At 44.6% G+C, this 18777-nt stretch overlaps 1 protein-coding gene across 1 annotated transcript; it reads left to right on the forward strand.

Moving 5' to 3' along the window:
* Positions 1-3615: 3615 nt before the first annotated feature.
* Positions 3616-17786, forward strand: timp2a (TIMP metallopeptidase inhibitor 2a). Its single transcript, XM_014213424.2, has 5 exons — positions 3616-4212; positions 13296-13396; positions 13495-13603; positions 14297-14421; positions 16465-17786. The coding sequence occupies exons 1-5, from the start codon at positions 4083-4085 to the stop codon at positions 16660-16662; spliced, it is 663 nt and encodes a 220-aa protein (XP_014068899.1). The 5' UTR covers positions 3616-4082; the 3' UTR covers positions 16663-17786.
* The last annotated feature ends 991 nt before the right edge of the window (positions 17787-18777 follow it).

The following is an 18777-nucleotide window of genomic DNA, read 5'->3' on the forward strand; positions in this document are numbered from 1 at the left end:
ACAAAAAAACTATTAGAAATTAACAGTAAACAAGGTTTCAAAAAGATAGACATTTCAAGTGTTGTATACTAAAAAACAGAAACTCAACACGTAAAGTGTTGGTCCCATGTTTCATGAGCTGAAATAAAAGAACACAGAAATGTTCCATACACTCAAAAGGCTTACTTCTCTCAAATTTGTGCACAAATTGGTTTACATCCCTGTTAGTGAGCATTTCTCCTTTACCAATATCATCCTTCCACCTGACAGGTGTGGCATATCAAGAAGCTGATTAAATAGCATGGTATTACACAGGTGCACCCTGTGCTGAGGACAATAAAAGGCCACTCTAAAATGTTAATTTCTCTACCATAAGCCTCTTCCAACGTAATGTTCGAGAATTTGGCAGTACGTACCAGCCTCACAACCGCAGACCACTTGTAACCAGACCAGCCCAGGAACTCCACATCTGGCTTCTTCACCTGCGGGATCGTCTTGAGACCAGTCACCCTGACAGCTGATGAAAGTGAGTTTGCAAACCAATTTTTTTTGCACAAACTGTAAGAAACTGTCTCAGGGAAGCTCCTCTGCATGCTCATCATCTTCACCAGGGTCTTGACCTGACTGCAGTTCGGCGTCGTAACTGACTTCAGTGGGCAAATGCCACTGGCACGCTGGAGAAGTGTTCTCTTCACAGATGAATCTCAGTTTCAACTGTACCGGGCAGATGGCAGACAGTGTGTGGTGTTGTGTGGGCTAGCCGTTTGCTGATGTCAACATTGTGAACAGAGTGCCCCATGGGGGTGGTGGGGTTATGGTATGGGAAGGTAAAAGCTATGGACAATGAAACAATTGCATTTTATCGATGGAAATTTTAATGCACTGAGATACCCTGACGAGATCCTGAAGCCCATTGTAGTGCCATTCATCCGCCACCATCACCTCATGTTTCAGCATGATAATGTACGACCCCATTTCGCAATGATCTGTACATAATTCCTGTAAGCTGAAAATGTCCCAGTTCTTCCATGGCCTGCATACTCACTAGACATGTCACCCATTGAGCATGTTTGGGATGCTCTTGATCGACGTGTATGACAGCGTGTTCCAGTTTCTGCCAATATCCAGGAACTTCGCACAGCCATTGAAGAGAAGTGGGAGAACATTTCACAGGCCACAATCAACAGCCTGATCAGCTCTATGCGAAGGAGATGTGTCACAACGCATTAGGCAAATGGTGGTCACACTAGATACTGACTGGTTTTCTGATCAACATCCCTACCTTTATCTTAAGGCATCTGTGACCAACAGATGCATATCTGTATTCCATAGATTAGGGCCTAATGAATTTATTTCAATGAACTGTAACTCATATAAAATCTTTGAAATTGTTGCATGTTGTGTTTATATTTTTGTTCAGTGTATTATCAGCTATGTACAGTATTTTAGCAATGTGCAAATAGTTATAGTACGAATAGTGGGGCAAGATACATTGCCTTTAGAAAGTATTCACACCCCTTGTGACAGCCAGAATATTTCTATTTTTTAAACATCAAGCACTAAGATGAAACTGGATCTCATGAGGACCACCACAGGAAAGGAAGACCCAGAGTTACATCTGCTGCAGAGGATAAGTTCATTAGAGTTACCAGCCTCAGAAGTTGCAGCCCAAATAAATGCTTCACAGAGTTTAAGTAACAGACACATCTCAACATCAATTGTTCAGAGGAGACTGCGTGAATCAGGCCTTCATGATTAACTTGAGATTTTGTGTCACTGGTCAACACACAATACTGGCGGCTCCGGACTGGCGGGCGGCTCTGGCGGCTCCGGACTGGCGGGCGGCTCTGGCGGCTCCGGACTGGCGAGACCCACTGGAGGCCTAGTCCTAGGAGGCGGCACAGGACGGACCAGGATGGGGAGACCCACTGGAGGCCTGGTCCGAGGAGGAGGCACAGGCTTAACCAGGATGGGGAGACCCACTGGAGGCCTAGCCCTGGGAGGTGGCACAGGACGGACCAGGCTGGAGAGATCCACTGGAGGCCTGGTCCGAGGAGGAGGCACAGGATAAACCGGGCTGTGGGGGAGCACTGGAGTTCTAGACTTGACGCTCTTTACCCATACTCCAGGCTGAATGCCCACTTTGGCCCGGCACGGGCGGAGAGCAGGCATTGGGCGCCCTGGAGACACAGTGCGCAGAGCCGGTGCAGGATACCCTGGCCGAAAAGGCGCACTGGAGACCAGACGCGCTGAGCTGGCACAACCCGTCCTGGCTCGATGCCTGCACTCACATGGCACTTGCGGGGGGCTGGCCTATAGCGCACCGGGCTATGAACGCGTACTGGGGACACCGTGCGCTTTACCGCATAACACGGTGTCTGACCAGTACTGCGCTGCCTCCTGTAAGCACGGGGAGTTGGCTCAGGTCTACCGCCTGACTCCGCCAATCTCCCCGTGTGCCCCCCCAAAAAATGTTTTGGGGCTGCCTCCCGTGTCCGTTGCGCTCCCTCTCTTCGTACCAGCGCCTCTCAGCTCTCGACTCTTCTATTTCCCATTGCGGGCGGCGATAATCCCCCGCTTGAGCCCATGGTCCTTTCCCATCCAGGATTTCCTCCCAAGTCCACGACTCCAGATAGCTTTTCTCCTGGTTCTTAACCTTGCTCTGCTCCTTACTCCGCTGCTTGGTCTTCTTGTGGTGGGTAATTCTGTAACGGCTGTCAGGAGAGAGTAGACCAAGGCGCAGCGGAGTTAGTGTTCATCATGATTTTAATTTAATAAAGAACACTACACAAAACAAAACGAGAAAACTGACAGCCAAACAGTCCTGTCAGGTGCAAAACACTCAACAGAAACAATTACCCACAAAACCCAAAGGAAAAACATGCTCCTTATGTGTGACTCCCAATCAGCAACAACGAACTTCAGCTGTGCCTGATTGGGAGCCACACACGGCCCAAAACAAAGAAATACAAAAAACCTAGAAAAAGAACATAGAACGCCCACCCAATGTAACACCCTGGCCTAACCAAAATAAAGAACAAAAAAACCCTCTCTATGGCCAGGGCGTTACACTGGGAGACAATTCACCTTTCAGCTGGACACTAACCTAAAACACAAGGGCAAATATACACTGGAGTTGCTTACCAAGATGACATTGAATGTTCCTGAGTGGCCTAGTTACAGTTTGGACTAAAATTGGCTTGAACATATATGGCAATACTTGAAAATGGCTGCCTAGCAATGAGCAACAACCAACTTGACAGAGCTTGAAGAATTAAAAAAAGAATAATGTGAAAATATTGTACAATACAGGTGTCCAAAGCTCTTAGATGTACCCAGAAAGACTCAGCTGTAATCACGGCCAAATATGATTCTGACATGTATTGACTCAGGGGTGAGAATACTTCTGTAAATTAGATATGTATGTATTTCATTTTCAATAAATTTGCTAAAATCTAACAATTTTTTTTACTTTGTCATTATGGGGTGTTGTGGGTTGATGGGTGAGATAAAAAATAATGTAATCAAAATGTGGAATAAGTCAATGGGTATGAATATTTTCACTGTAAATAAACAGATACATATTGGCGGTATTTACAATGTTCTCACTCTCTCTCTGAATATGCTGATAACGTCAGCAGCAGCTACAGACGGAGAAGAGGGATGCGATTCTGAAGAGAGGAGAATATGAAGAGAGGAAAACTTAGAACGTAGGGCTTCAGTGCCTACCGCAGGACGAATCGTTACCGAGGGGGGAGGAGTCCAACATGCAGCAGCCTTAAAACCCAGCTGATCCCGAAAGGAAGAGCAACAGACTCCAGTGAACGGTCACACTGTTGGACAGTGCAGCAGCGGTTCTTTCACGACGTTCTAAAGGTGGATTTTCGTTTCCTCCTGCCCAGAACTGCTAAACTGCGTGTGGGGACCCAGGACCTGCGGTCTTCAACCGTTATTCTTGTCATTGGTCTCGGAGCAACACACTCATTGTAGCTGTACTCACACACAGATAGAGTACGCACACAGACAGCGCTCAGCGGATTTCACTCTCAATAGGGACACTTTTTTTTCCGCATTTCAAAGGAAGGTAAACAACGCGGGAGAAAATGGCGTTGTCAATTAACGGCGTCCTCTGTACGCTGACGGTACTGATTTTGTGGCGGGCAGAGGAGCTAGTGGAAGCTTGCAGCTGTGCACCCGTGCACCCGCAACAGGCTTTCTGTAACGCGGACGTAGGTAAGTGATTGACAGGTTACGCCCTCACGTGTACCTTCTGTTGTTGCGTCATTACTATAGCCTCTGTCAAGAGGTCTGGTCCTTAAGGTAGTAGTGTGCTTGCCAGTTCTGTCTGTTTTCCCAAAGTCGCTACACTGGTGGCAGAGTTGGTCACTTCTTCAGGGTCTTACTCATTGTTAGAAAAAGTTGGGTCCAAATCGGATGTTTGGTACTATATTTATTGACTATGTTAAAATGGCCAATTTGGGTGCAATCAATCAGCTTAATTTCTCATCAAATTATATTAAAACAAGCATTCTGGAAACATTTTGTTTTTTAACTAATTTCATAACAATCTGAGATTATTGGTGTCATGGTTTGCTGCAATGACATGGAACCACCCTTTTCCACACTGGCTGTTTTCCTGTTGACTGATGAGAATTGATTGACCAATTTCCAACCTCAAATGTAAGCAGGAGATGATTAGTAACTTTGCTTGAGAGATCTGAAGGCTTGCATTGTCTCCACCTTAAAATTCTGTAGAGGTGTAGGACAGGGTCTGATAGTAACAGAGGTGACACATGCATACCATTGTTTCTCCTAGATTATTTTTTTTGCATGTGGTGGCAAAGAGCTGGCAGGGTCAAGGGAACATGCCCCCCGGAATGTGTTTTTTTATTTTTTTTATTTATCGTTTTTGGTAGGACTGTGAAGCTCATTTCTGGTGCTTTTTACTCCAGAGAATGAACATGAATGATGCCAACACCAACTCTATAATCCCGGCCCAAAAATGAGCCCAATATTGGCAAAAAAATGATTAAGGCTCTTAGCGTAGCCTGTACATGGCACCATACAATATTATCAGGCAGGTGTGTTATTAGAAATAAGCAAGGTTTTTTTCTGGATCAAAAGGGGCTACTTTCCTACAATTCTACACATTTTGCCATGGCTAATTCTGTGTTCTTATGCTCAAACAAAATCAATTGGTTTCATTGCTTGAGCTTTTTCTGGGGTGATTTCAACTTATTTAAAGATTGAATGATTGACCTTATATTAAAAAAAAAAAAATTATCATCTTTTCTACAAAGGCTGTCTGGTTATACTCATTTAAGTGTACACAAAGTGTTTTCCCATCCCAAAGTTTTATATTAAACAATTGTTTTTGTGTGTGTTTTTATTTATAAGTACCAGTCAAGTTTGGACACACCTACTCATTCAAGGATTTTTCTTTATTTTTACTATCATTCTACAATGTGGAAAAGAGTTAGTACATCAAAACTAGTAAATAACACATGGAATCATGAAGTAACCAAAAAAGTGTTAAACAAATCAAAATATATTTGAGATTCTTCAAAGTAACCACACTTTGGCTTGACAGCTTTGCACCCTTGGCATTCTCTCAACCAGCTTCATGAGGTAGTCACCTGGAATGCATTTCAATTAACAGGTGTGCCTTGTTTAATTTGTGTAAATTCTTTCCTTAATGCGTTTGAGCCAATCAGTTTTGTTGTGACAAGGTAGGGGTGGTTTACAGAAGATGGCCCTATTTGGTAAAAGACCGTCCATATTATGGCAAGAACCGTTCAAATAAGCAAAGAGAAATGACAGTTCATCATTGCTTTAAGACATGAAGGTCAATCTGGAAGTACTTTGAAATTTTCTTCAAGGGCAGTTGCAAAAACCATCAAGCCCTATGATGAAACTGGCTCTCATGAGGACCGCAACAGGCAAGGATGACCCAGAGTTACTTCTGCTGCAGAGGAGAAGTTCATTAGTTACCAGCCTCAAGTTGCAGCCCAAATAAATGCTTCACAGAGTTTTTAAGTAACAGACACATGTCAACAGTTCAGAAGAGACTGCGTGAATCAGGCCTTCATGGTCAAATTGCTGCAATGAAACCCCTACTAAAGGACACAAATAAGAAGACTTGCTTGTGCCAAGAAATACGAGCAATGGACATTAGACCGGTGGAACTCTGTCCTTTGGTCTGATGAGTCCAAATTTGAGATTTTTGGTTCCAACTGCCGTGTCTTTGAGACGCAGAGTAGGTGAACGGATGTTCTCCCCATGGGTGGTTCCCACCATGAAGCATGAAGGAGGTGTGACGGTTTGCGCTTAGTGGGACTATCATTTGTTTTTCAACAGGCAATGACCCAACACACCTCCAGGTTGTGTAAGGGCTATTTGCCCAAGGAGAGTGCTGCATCAGATGACCTGGCCTCCACAATTACCTGACCTCAACCCAATTGAGATGGTTTGAGATGAGTTGAACTGCAGAGTGAAGGAAAAGCAGCCAACAAGTGCTCAGCATATGTGGGAACTCCTTCAAGACTGTTGTAAAAGCATTCCAGGAGAAGCTGGTTGAGAGAATGCCAAGAGTGCAAAGTTGTTATCAAGGCAAAGGGTGGCAACTTTGAAGAAAAGCAAATATAAAATATATTTTGATTTGTTTGAAAAAAAAAAATGTGTATATATATATATATATATATATCTATATATATATATTTTTTAATTTTGTTTTGGTTTCTACATGATTCCATATGTGTTATTTCATAGTTTTGATGTAGAAAATAGTAAAATTAAAGAACTCCTTGAATGAGTAGGTGTGTCAACGTTTGACTGTGTGCACACATCTCAAGCCGGTTGAACTCTAGAGCTGCCACGGTCAACTGTAAGTGCTGTTATTGTGAAGTGGAAACGTCTATGAGCAACAACGGCTCAGCCGCGACGTGGTAGGCCACACAAGCTCAACGAACGGGACTGCCGAGTGCATGAAATTTCCGCTGCCATCATCATGAAATTTCCATCCGTTTCCATGGCCTAGCAGCCGTACACAATCCTAAGATCACCATATGCAATGCCAAGCGTCGGCTGGAGTGGCGCAAAGCTCGCCGCCATTGGACTGGAGCATTGACGGGGGAACACTTAATGCTACAGCATACAATGACATTCTAGACAATTCTGTGCTTCTAACTTTGTGGCAACAGTTTGGGGAAGGCCTTTTCCTGTTTCAGCATGACAATGCACCCGTGCGCAAAGCGAGGTCCATACAGAAGTGGTTTGTCGAGATCAGTGTGGATGAACTTGACTTGCCTGCACTGAGCCATGACCTCAACCCCATTGAACACCTTTGGGATGAATGAAACGCCATATCGCCCAACATCAGTGCCCGACTTCAGTAATGCTCTTGTGGTCGAATGGAAGCCAGTCCCTGCAGCAATGTTCCATCATCTAGTGGAAAGCCTTCCCAGAAGAGTGGCGGTTGTAATAGCAGCAAAGGGGGGGACCAACTCCATATTAATGCCCATGATTTTGGAATGAGATGATTGATGAGCAGGTGTCCACATACTTCTGTTTTTTGGGGGGGGGTTGTGTGGCAGCAACAATTTAGCAGTGGCGGTGTGGTGCTGCTAAATTAATACAGGGTAAACACTGCACACAGTCCCCTAATGAGTTTCCAGTGCTTCAGCGTCTGCTGTGGGGCTAGGAGTATCGCCTGGTTTGTGGACGTGGCACAGCAGGATGAGAGGAAGATATAAAGAGAGTGAGCAAGGGAGACTAAGGAGGGTAGTATAAATTCTGCTTTAGAATCCCTCTCAGAACTACAGTCTCACACCAGTCCTCTCTCGCTCTTTCTCTCTTTCTATCTTCCTTTCTTCTTTCCCTCCTTCCTCTGAGGGGTGTAGCTGTGAGGAATGACAGGAATGTTTCTGGGGTTTTCCCGCTCCGCACCAAACTAATGCAGTGGGATAGCAACAGACAGACACACAGACCACTTCAAAGAGATTCTGCTGGGGACAAAACTGGTTGAATCAACGTTGTTTCCACGTTACTTCAGCAACAAAAATCAATATAACGTTGAATCAACGTGAAAAAGATTGGAGTTTCAAAAAGTCATTAAGGGAATTGCATATTTATTTATTTTTTACATGGTGACATTTGTTGAATTCAAGTTAGTTGACAACTTAACCAAATGTACCCTAATCAAAAATACGAAGTCAACATGCAACAATGTCAGATATTTTACTGAGTTACAGTTCATATAAATAAATCTGTCAATTTTAAATGAATTCATTAGGCCCTAATCTATGGATTTCACATGACTGGGAATACAGATATGCATCTGTTGGTCACAGATACCTTAAGGTAGGGGCGTGGATCAGAAAACAAGTCAGTATCTGGTGTGACCACCATTTGCCTCATGCAGCATGACACATCTCCTTCTTGATCAGGCTGTTGATTTTTGGCCTGTGGAATGTTGTAGCACTCCTCTTCAGTGGCTGTGCAAAGTTGATGGATATTGGCGGGGACTGGAACACACTGTTGTACACGTTGATCCAAAGCATCCCAAACATGCTCAATGGGTGACGTGTCTGGTAAGTATGCAGGCCATGGAAGAACTGGGACATTTTCAGCTTCCAGGAATTGTGTATAGATCCTTACGAAATGGGGCTGTGCATTATCATGCTGAAACATGAGGTGATGGCAGCGGATGAATGGCAAACCAATGGGCCTCAGGATCTCGTCACGATATCTCTGTGCATTCAAATTGCCATCGACTAAAATGCAATTGTGCTCATTGTCCGTAGCTTATACCTGCCCCTTACCATAACCCCACCGCCACCACGGGGCATTCTGTTCACGACGTTGACATCAGCTAACCGCTCACCCATATGATGCCATACACGTTGTCTTCCATATGCCTGATACAGACAGCAGGTAGTCTAGCGGTTAAGAGCGTTGGGCCAGTAACCGAAAGGTCGCTGTTTCGAGTCCCTGAGCCAACTAGGTCAAAAATCTGCACTTAATCATAATTGCTCCTGTAAATTGCTCTGGATAAGTGTCTGCTAAATGACTAAAATGTACATTTGAACTGTGATTCATCCATGAGGAGCACACGTCTCCAGCGTGCCAATGGCCATCGAAGGTGAGCATTTGCCAAATGAAGTCACTTACGACACCAAATTGCATTCAGGTCAAGACCAATGTTAGGACGACAAGCAAGCAGATGAACTTCCCTGAGACAATTTCTGACAGTTTGTGCAGAAATTCTTGTGCAAACCCACAGTTTCATCAGCCGTCTGGGTGACTGGGCTCAGATGATCCCGCAGGTGAAGAAGCTGGATGTGGACTTCCTGTGCTGGCGTGGTTACAAGTGGTCTGCGGTTGTGAGGCCAGTTGGACATACTGCTAAATTCTCTAAAATGACGTTGGAGGTGGCTTATGGTAGATTCAATCCTCTGGCAAACGCTCTGGTGGACATTCCTGCAGTCAGCATGTCAATTGCACAATCTCTCAACTTGTGGCATTGTGTTCTGACAAAACTGCATATTTTTTATAGTGACCTTTTATTGTCCCCAGCACAAGGTGCACCTGTGTAATGATCATGCTGTTTAATCAGCTTCTTGATATGCCACACCTGTCAGGTGGATGACTTATCTTGGTAAAGGAGAAATGCTCACTAACACGGATGCCATTTTATTGGTCACATGTACAAGTGTTTAGCAGATGTTATTGCGGTTGTCACAAAATGCTTGTTTTCTAGCTCCAACAGTGCAGTAATATCTAACAATTCCTTTACTTTGGATTGCTCGTCCAAATATTTATATATTCTTAATAAACACGTCAGAGCGGCATAGACTAAGATACAGTAGGATAGAATACAGTATATACATATGAGATAAGTAACGCAAAATATGTAAACATTATTAAAGTGGCCAGTAATTTCAAGTCTAGGCAGCAGCCTCTAATATGCTTGTGATGGCTATTTAACAGTCTGATGGCCTTGAGCTAGAAGCTGTTTTTCAGTCTCTCGGTCCCAGCTTTGATGCACCTGTACTGACCTCGCCTTCTGGATGATAGCGGGGTGAACAGGCAGTGGCTCAGGTGGTTGTTGTCCTTGAACTTTTTGGTCTTCCTGTGACATCGGTTGCTGTAGGTGTCCTGTAGGGCAGGTAGTTTGCCCCCAGTGATGCGTTGAGCAGACTGCACCACCCTCTGGAGAGCCCTGTGGTTGTGGGCGGTGCAGTTGCCTTACCAGGCGGTGATACAGCCCAAGAGGATGCTCTCAATTGTGCATCTGTAAAAGTTTTAGGTGCCAAGCCAAATTTCTTCAGCCTCCTGATTATAATCAAATTTGTGGATAAAATCTGAGCTAAATAATATTTTTATGCGTATGGAACCAACACTTTACATGTTGCGTTTAATATTTTTGTTCAGTGTAAATCAAAACTAGTCATTGAAATTACATCTCTGCCCAGTGGGATGGGTGCTGTGCACACACACTACTGCACAGACATACAGTACACACACATACACCACAAAGAAATGTATGCATCTCTTTCTCTCTCTAATGCATTAATCTGGTAGCTTATAACATCTGGCTGTCAGTTTTGGGTACACCAAAGAAAAAAAAAAGTCAAGGACTTCTCACAAATATCCATGGAAATGGCACAAACTTTCTTTTTCCCTCCCATCCTTCTGACCATTCCCTCTATGATCATCTTTCTCAAACATCTCCCGAGTGGCGCAACGGTCTAAGGCACTGCATCTCAGCGCTAGAGGTGTCACTACAGACCCTGGTTCGATTCCAGGCTGTATCACAACCGGCCGTGATTGGGACTACCATATGGCAGCTCACAATTGGCCCAGCATCGTCCGGTTGAGGTTTGGCCAGGGTAGGCCGTCATTGTAAATAAGAATTTGTTCTTAACTGACTTGCCTAGTTAAATTAAATAAACACACTATTGACTTACAGGGCGGGATACTCTGACTTTCAAGTGTTCGCTCCTCTTCAGAATCCCTCTGTGTCCTGGTCATTTTGAGCATACGTACATACCTCTTAGTGTAGCAGTCCCACCAAGCTCATCTAAATTAGTTAGATTGCAGAGAGGGGCCAAGAATATGCTTAAGCTATGCTCCCATCCATGTTCAGAGGAAATAAGAAGAGGGAGAGGATGGTGTGTGTACTACGCCAGTTGACAGAACACTGAGTCTGTATCCTCTACAGCCCACACACACTCACAGAGTAGTGACACTAACAGCTAAGTGATTAACATTTGTCTCTGGTGTCACACACACGTCCCTGCTCCCATGTCTAGCTTGTAGGCAGATCTTATTTATTACGTTTATTTGGACAGGGACAATGTATAACAAAAGCATCACTCTGAAGTGAGAACTCACTGGGCACATGGCTATTCTACGTTGGTTCAATGTCATTTAATTGAAGTGACATGGAAACAATGTTGAATCAACCAGTGGGAAGTGATGCATTGCACCAGATTTATCTTACAGCTAATTTTACATCTTTATTCCCTGGGAAAGACAGGGGACTTCCCAGCCTGCTCCAGCAGGGGCTGGGACGGGGGAGGCCATGTCACCCCCTAGAACCACTGCTCTAATGGGGAGAGGGATGGACAGTGTGGTGGAGGTAGGGTTGGGTGAACTCAGGATGGTTTTCATGGAAAGACATTGCTTAGTGCTGGTGATGTATAAGTAATTCAGCGTAGCTATGATGTGTGTTTTAACCTCCTTAGCTTTCTCTGCTACCCTAGAGTTTCTGCTGCACTCTCAACATGGGGTGCTCATACGACCTAGTTAAGAAATAGCAAGGGGGGAAATGGTGCCTATTTAGGAAAACAACATAATTCCTGCAAAAGTCGTTAAACAGGCAGCAGTCCCACATCACTTTTACATTTTAGCAGACACTCTTATCCAGCGTGACTTACAGGAGGGTTGAGTGCCTTGCTCAAGGGCACATCGACAGATTCTTCACCTAGTCAGCTCTGGGATTTGAACTCTCGTCCTTTCGGTTACTAGCCCAATGCTCTTAACTGCTATGCTACCTGCCGCCCCTACACTTTTTTTTCCCTGAGCTGAGCGTTCTCTCTAGGGCTGGGAATTGATAGGGACCTCATGATACGATATCACGATACTTAGGTGCCGATACAATATGTATTGCTATTCTCACAATTTTATATGTATTGCAACTCAATACTGTGACTGTATTGCGATTCCATAGTCCAAACAAATTGCTCACTGTATGTCTGCTGCAGAGGGACAAGAAAGCCACGAGAAAATGAGTTTGGATCAGTCATGGAAATGCATAAAACAAATACTGCAGCCAACTAGCGCAAAAATAATATATCGTTTTGACAATGTCGCAATATCTTGTCAAATATTATCCCGATATGTAACGGTATCCCCCAAAAATGTATCACTCGTTCTCTCTACCCTGTTGTATACCCAGGGTCCTTAGTGCTCATTAGCCTCTGGGCCTGAATGAGGTCAGGAAACGAGAGAGGGGAAAAACTCCACGGAATGCAGGAGAGGGAGCCAGCCAGGTACACCGCTGGCGTGTGTGTTTTGCATCAGCCTCAGTCAGCGCCATGTGTATGAACTTGAAGTGGTTACATGTGCAGAAAAGCATGCGAAAGAGAGAGCGGGGGGAGCAGTGAACCCCTCTGTATTTGTCTGTTCCATGCCCTGAAGAGAACATAAGGGTGTAGAGCAATGGCAGTCACCCCTGTGGAGTGTGTGTTTGTTTGTTTCTGGTGATTTTACGTTATTGCGTATTGCTCATATTTTCCATTCCCTTCCCATAGCTGAAGCATGATGTAGTCTGAGAGGTGTTTAACACACACACAGGAACTACAGCTCATTCATACTTTCTGTCCTCTATCCTTTCTTCAGTGTCACTACATTGTGTTCTCTGATTTCTTGCTATCGCTGTCCCTGTCTCTCTCGCTATCTGTCACGCACGCTCTCTCTCCTTGATAATGTGCCTCAATCACTCCCTTGTTTATCAGTGAAAGCACACATCCCTCCCTGCCAATATGTGCTAACAAATCATGATGTGATGTGGAATGGTACTGGCGGCTAGTTCACAACCTGAAACAGTCAACACAAAGTTGTTTGTGGGTTGTGTTGGGGTTTATTGATGTAGGAACTACAAGCTGCTGTAGAGGCTGCCTGGGCTCCATCTGCAGGTGGTTAACGAGCTGTACTGTTGAGGGAAGTATTCAAACAGAAGCTTTGCTTTGTTTGTGTGTGTGTGTGTGTGTGTATTGTTGATGTCCTCTGACCCCATATCTGTCTCCCTGCAGTGATCCGAGCGAAGGTGGTGGGGGAGAAGGAGGTGGATACTGGGAATGATATCTATGGGAACCCCATCAAGAGGATCCAGTATGAGGTCAAGCAGATCAAGGTGAAAATACATCCATGAACTTTAACCCCCCCCTGACCTGGGGTTGTTAGATATAAGACCTGTGTTCATCTAACCCCTTACCTGTGATTGTGTTATAGATGTTTAAGGGTCCTGACCAGGACATTGAGGCGATCTTCACTTCACCAGTCTCTGCTGTGTGTGGCGTTACCTTGGATACTAGCGGCAAGAAGGAGTACCTAATATCCGGTAAGGCTAGTCATCTGTCTGACCTGACCAGACACTGATGACATGGCGGAATATTCTCCCTCCGCTGTGTGCTAGAAGTAGTCTGATCCCAGAGCTGTTTGTGTTCTCGTGCCTACTCCTACGGTTATTGGTATTACAATGACCATAGGAGTTGGCAAGACGGCACAAACAGATCTGGGATGAGGCTATGTTAGATGGTGCTGAGTGAGCACAACTGGAACAGACGGAGTAGACATAAAGAGGGACACAGAGGGGCATTAGATCATGCACGCTCTGGTTTCCCTACACACACACTCAGCTTAATTACAGGGAACACCAGAACAGGAACTGCTGAGGCTAGCGTTTCCTTCTTCTGGATTCTTTAGGACTACGGACGGACCTCAGTATGGTGAAAACCAGTTTCTGTCCGACAAGCATTTCAACAACTCACCCCTCTCGTCTCTCCTCACCACCTCTTCTCCATTTTCTTATTGATGTCTGCCCCGATCTAAAGAGGGGGGAGGCGAGTAAAATAAAAGCTGCTGTCTGATTTCAGTGACTCAGTTATCACGTTTCAGAACCACATCTGTTGTTGCTGTTTTAGAGAACCTTTATTTCTCGCGCTCCCTCTCCTTACCCCACCCCCTCTCTTTTTCCCCCCCACCTCGCTCTCTCTCATCCTCCTTTTCTTTCTACCTCTGTTGCCCCCTGTAGGCAAGGTGGAGGCAGGTGGGAAGATGCATGTGACCCTGTGTGACTACATCACGCCCTGGGAGTCCATGAGCCCCACTCAGAAGAAGAGTCTGACTCAGCGCTATCAGATGGGCTGTGACTGCAAGGTAGGGAGGGAGGTGGTAGGAAGCAAGGAGTGATGTGGAAGGGGTAGATTGGTTTCCATATCTATCTTAAAGGCCCATTGCAGTCAATACTGTTTTCCATGTGTTTTCTATCATAGTTTCATCAGCTGTTGTACAATACATTTTTTTTTATAAAACTAACTTAATCTATATTTTTATCAGTTAGTTGCTGGTTGAAAATACAGAGGGCCTTCTAATCAGCAGGTTTGCTTGGGCGGGAGTTTCGGCTTTACAGTGCAAATTGGTTAATAGACCAATAACAAACCTCTCTGCCAATAATAATAGCTAGTTTTTACTTTTCCCCTCCCCACTCTGACAGCAAAATTCTTGCTTAAGAACAAGTTTTTTTTTTTTGCTAAAAAGCTACAGTGGCACAAATAAGTATGTGAACCCTTTGGAAATACCTGGATTTCTGCTTAAATTGGTCATAAAATTTGATCTGATCTTCATCTAGGTCAAAACAATAGACAAACACAGTCTGCTTAAACTAATAACACACAAACAATTATACATTTGTCTTTATTGAACACACCATGTAAACATTCACAGTGCAGGGTGGAAAAAGTTTGTGAACCCTTGGATTTAATAACTGGTTGACCCTCCTTTGGCAGCAATAACCTCAACCACATGTTTTCTGTAGTTGCAGATCAGACCTGCACAACAGTCAGGAGGAATTTTGTACCATTCCTCTTTACAAAACTGTTTCAGTTCAGCAATATTCTTGGGAGGTCTGGTGTGAACCACTTTCTTGAGGTCATGCCACAGCATCTCAATCGGGTTGAGGTCAGGACTCTGACTGGGCCACCCCAGAAGGCGTATTTTCTTCTGTTGAAGCCATTCTGTTGATTTACTTCTGTGTTTGGGTCATTGTCCTGTTGCATCACCCAACTTCTGTTGAGCTTCAATTGGTAGACAGATGGCCTAACATTCTCCTGCAAAATGTCTTGATAAACTTGGATGATTTTTTTCTATCTGATAGAAATCTGTTCTGAGGCAGCAAAGCCGCCCCAAACCATGCTCCCATCCACCATACTTTACAGTTGGGATGAGGTTTTGATGGTGTGCTGTGCCTTTTTTTTCTCCACACATGGTGTTGTGTGTTCCTTCCAAACAACTCAGCTGTTGTTTCATCTGTCCACAGGATATTTTGCCAGTAGCGCTGTAGAATATCCAGGTGCACTTTTGCAAACGTCAGACTTGCAGCAATGTTTTTTTGGACAGCAGTGGCTTCTTCTGTGGTTTCCTCCCATAAACACCATTCTTGTTTTACATATCATAGACTTGTCAGAGATGTTAGCATCTTCCAGAGATTTCTGTAAGTCTTTAGCTGACACTCTAGGATTCTTCTTAACCTCATTGAGCATTCTGCGCTGTGCTCTTGCAGTCATCTTTACAGGCAGTCATCTTTACAGGCAGCCACTCCTAGGGAGAGTAGCAACAGTGCTGAACTTTCTCCATTTATAGACAATGTGTCTTACCGTGAACTGATGAACATCAAGGCTTTTAGATATACTTTTGTAACCCTTTCAAGCTTTATGCAAGACAACAATTCTTAGGTCTTCTGAGATCTCTTTTGTTCCAGGCATGGTTCACATCAGACAATGCTTCTTGTGAATAGCAAACTTAGTGTGAGTGTTTTTTATAGTGCAAGGCAGCTCTAACCAACATCTCTAATCTCGTCTCATTGATTGGACTCCAGGTTAGCTGACTCCTGACTCCAATTAGCTTTTGGAGAAGTCATTAGCCTAATACCTTTTCCAACCTACACTGTGAATATTTAAATTATGTATTCAATATACACAAGAAATACAATAATTTGTGTTATTAGTTTAAGCACACTGTTTGTCTATTGTTGTGACTAAGATGAAGATCACATTTTTACTAATTTATGCAGAAATCCAGGTAATTCCAAAGGGTTCACATACTTTTTCTTTCCACTGTATTTTTGCCCATTTTAAATGGAGATCTATTACAGTAAGGTACTTGGTCCTTTTAACCTGTATATCTGTCTCTCTCTCTGTGTAGATTGTGCGCTGCCCCTCCCTGCCCTGTGCCATCTCTGCTCCAGAGGAGTGTCTGTGGACAGACCTGATGATAGAGAAGCAGGTGCACGGTCGCCAAGCTAACCACTACACCTGCGTCAAGAGGGCCGACGGCTCCTGTTCCTGGTATCGCGGTGTGACTCCGCCCAAGAAGGAGTTCCTGGACATCGAGGACCCCTAGTCACTTTCTGCCCCTACCCCTTCCAGTGGCCCACTGCACAACCTGATTAAAGAAAATAAAAATGTTTCTAAACAACATTTTATGAAATATTAGGGGAGAAAATAATCTGTATGAAGGACAACATTAATTTGATACACATATAAAATATAATGAGGCAAAGCTGAATGATTTTAAGAGCGCTCGGTTAATAGTTTACTGGTCCAAAAACAACTCCTAGCTACTACCCCTTGTGTTTGCAGACCTAAAGGGACTGGATATGTTAATAGTATGGTAATGGCTCCACCTAGCCCCCTAAATGGTATTTGTCATATTGCTTACACCCATCCGGTTCCTTCAGGACTGCAAAACACAGAAGGGTTAGAGGCTAGGGGAAGGCGCTAGACAGGGGCTCAGGATGTTTGTGTAGCTATTTAGTGTCACAAGACCCATATATACTGGTCGTGTGGAGATGATGATGTCACATCCCCCTGAGGCTGGCGTCAGGAGGACAGATCATTTTTATTTTTGGGGGGTATGTCAAATGGCAACAGAGCCCAGGTCAAAAGTAGTGCACTCTCTACCCCTGTCAAACTACCCAGGTTAGAACGACTCCATATCTATTCAATGGCTCAACATTACTTGTTTCCTCATTCTGTTTGATTTCAAAGCCATATTCCAAGATGCCTTTTTTCTTTTTAACTAGTCAAACGCTATTTGTTGCTTCTCATAACCATGCTGTTAGGACCAATCAGATTGATGGTGAGGCGGGACTTCCCAGCTTGTTCTAATAGACATTTGGTAAGAAAGGTGTTTAGTTTTTATAAATGGTTGCATTTCATTTTGTTAGTTAACCAAAGCATCCCAGTCAGAGACAAATATGGGAATAACAACATTTTAAAAGAACCTTCCAGAATGCATGTCTCACCGGACCAGTCTATGGCATGTGACAGAGATGGATGCCTATGGTATCACATATTACCCCTGCACCCCCTCCCATAACCATCACCGCTATGCCCCCCCTCCCCTCGATGCCCCTTCTAGACTCAACAACTTCACTGTCTCCACCCACTCCCCCTAGATTGCTGTACAGTACCTATGCATATACTTTTTTTTTTTTTTAATAATTATTATTTGCATCATTAGATCTAGAACTAGATTTGCACTTTGAAGAGGAATTCCAGTAAAGACCAAACCGTGTGATTCTCTATAGTGTTTTTAATATCGTACTGCAGTCAGGCAGACTGTGTATCCCAAATGGCACCCTATTCCTATAAAGTGCACTATATGGGCCCTGGTCAAAAGTAGCACTAGAAGCCTCCCGGGTGGCGCAGTGGTCTAAGGCACTGCAACGCGGCCTCCCGGTCGCGGCCGGCTGCGACAGAGCCTGGGCTCGAACCCAGAATCTCTGGTGGCACAGCTAGCGATGCAGTGCCTTAGAACACTGCGCCACCAGAGATTCTGGGTTCGAGCCCAGGCTCTGTCGCAGCCGGCCGCGACTGGGAGGCCCATGGGGCGGAGCACAATTGGCCCAGCGTCGTCCAGGTTCGGGAGGGTTTGCCCGGCAGGAATATCCTTGTCTCATCGCGCACTAGCGACCCCTGTGGTGGGCCAGGCGCAGTGCACGCTGACCATGTCGCCAGGTGTACAGTGTTTCCTCTGACACATTGCTGCGGCTGGCTTCCGGGTTGGATGTGCATTGTGTCAAGAAGCAGTGCGGCTTGGTTGGGTTGTGTTTCGGACCTTCACCTCTCCCGAGTCCGTACGGGAGTTGCAGCGATGAGACAAGACTGTAACTACTACCAATTGGATACCACGAAATTGGGGAGAAAAAGGGATTCCATTTGTTTTTTTAAAGTAGCACTACAAAGGGAATAGGGTGTCTTATGGGACTCAACCAGACAGCCAGGCCACGTTCCAGGTCGTCTTAACTGCAGTCAGTTGCATTGCGCAGGTGGTCAGATCTCACAATGCCTGGAGAAGTGTAACTTCTCAGGAAACCACATCAAAAAGAAATGGCATCTTCTGAGATCTGAGACGGGCACATACTACTCAGATCTCAGTAGATTGCTATATTATATTCATTTGGATTTAAAGTATGATGGAATAACAGAAGCATAAATTAAAAGTGGACTTTCC

This window comes from Salmo salar, chromosome ssa01 (genome assembly GCF_905237065.1).
Source record: "Salmo salar chromosome ssa01, Ssal_v3.1, whole genome shotgun sequence".
Lineage (NCBI taxonomy): Eukaryota > Metazoa > Chordata > Actinopteri > Salmoniformes > Salmonidae > Salmo > Salmo salar.

Excerpts from the sequence above, each read along its gene's own strand:
- timp2a (XM_014213424.2), top strand. The coding sequence starts at position 4,083 with ATGGCGTTGTCAATTAACGGCGTCCTCTGTACGCTGACGGTACTGATT. Across the intron at positions 4,213-13,295 it reads TTTCTGTAACGCGGACGTAG|TGATCCGAGCGAAGGTGGTG; the intron begins GTAAGTGATTGA and ends GTCTCCCTGCAG. Across the intron at positions 13,604-14,296 it reads GAAGGAGTACCTAATATCCG|GCAAGGTGGAGGCAGGTGGG; the intron begins GTAAGGCTAGTC and ends TGCCCCCTGTAG.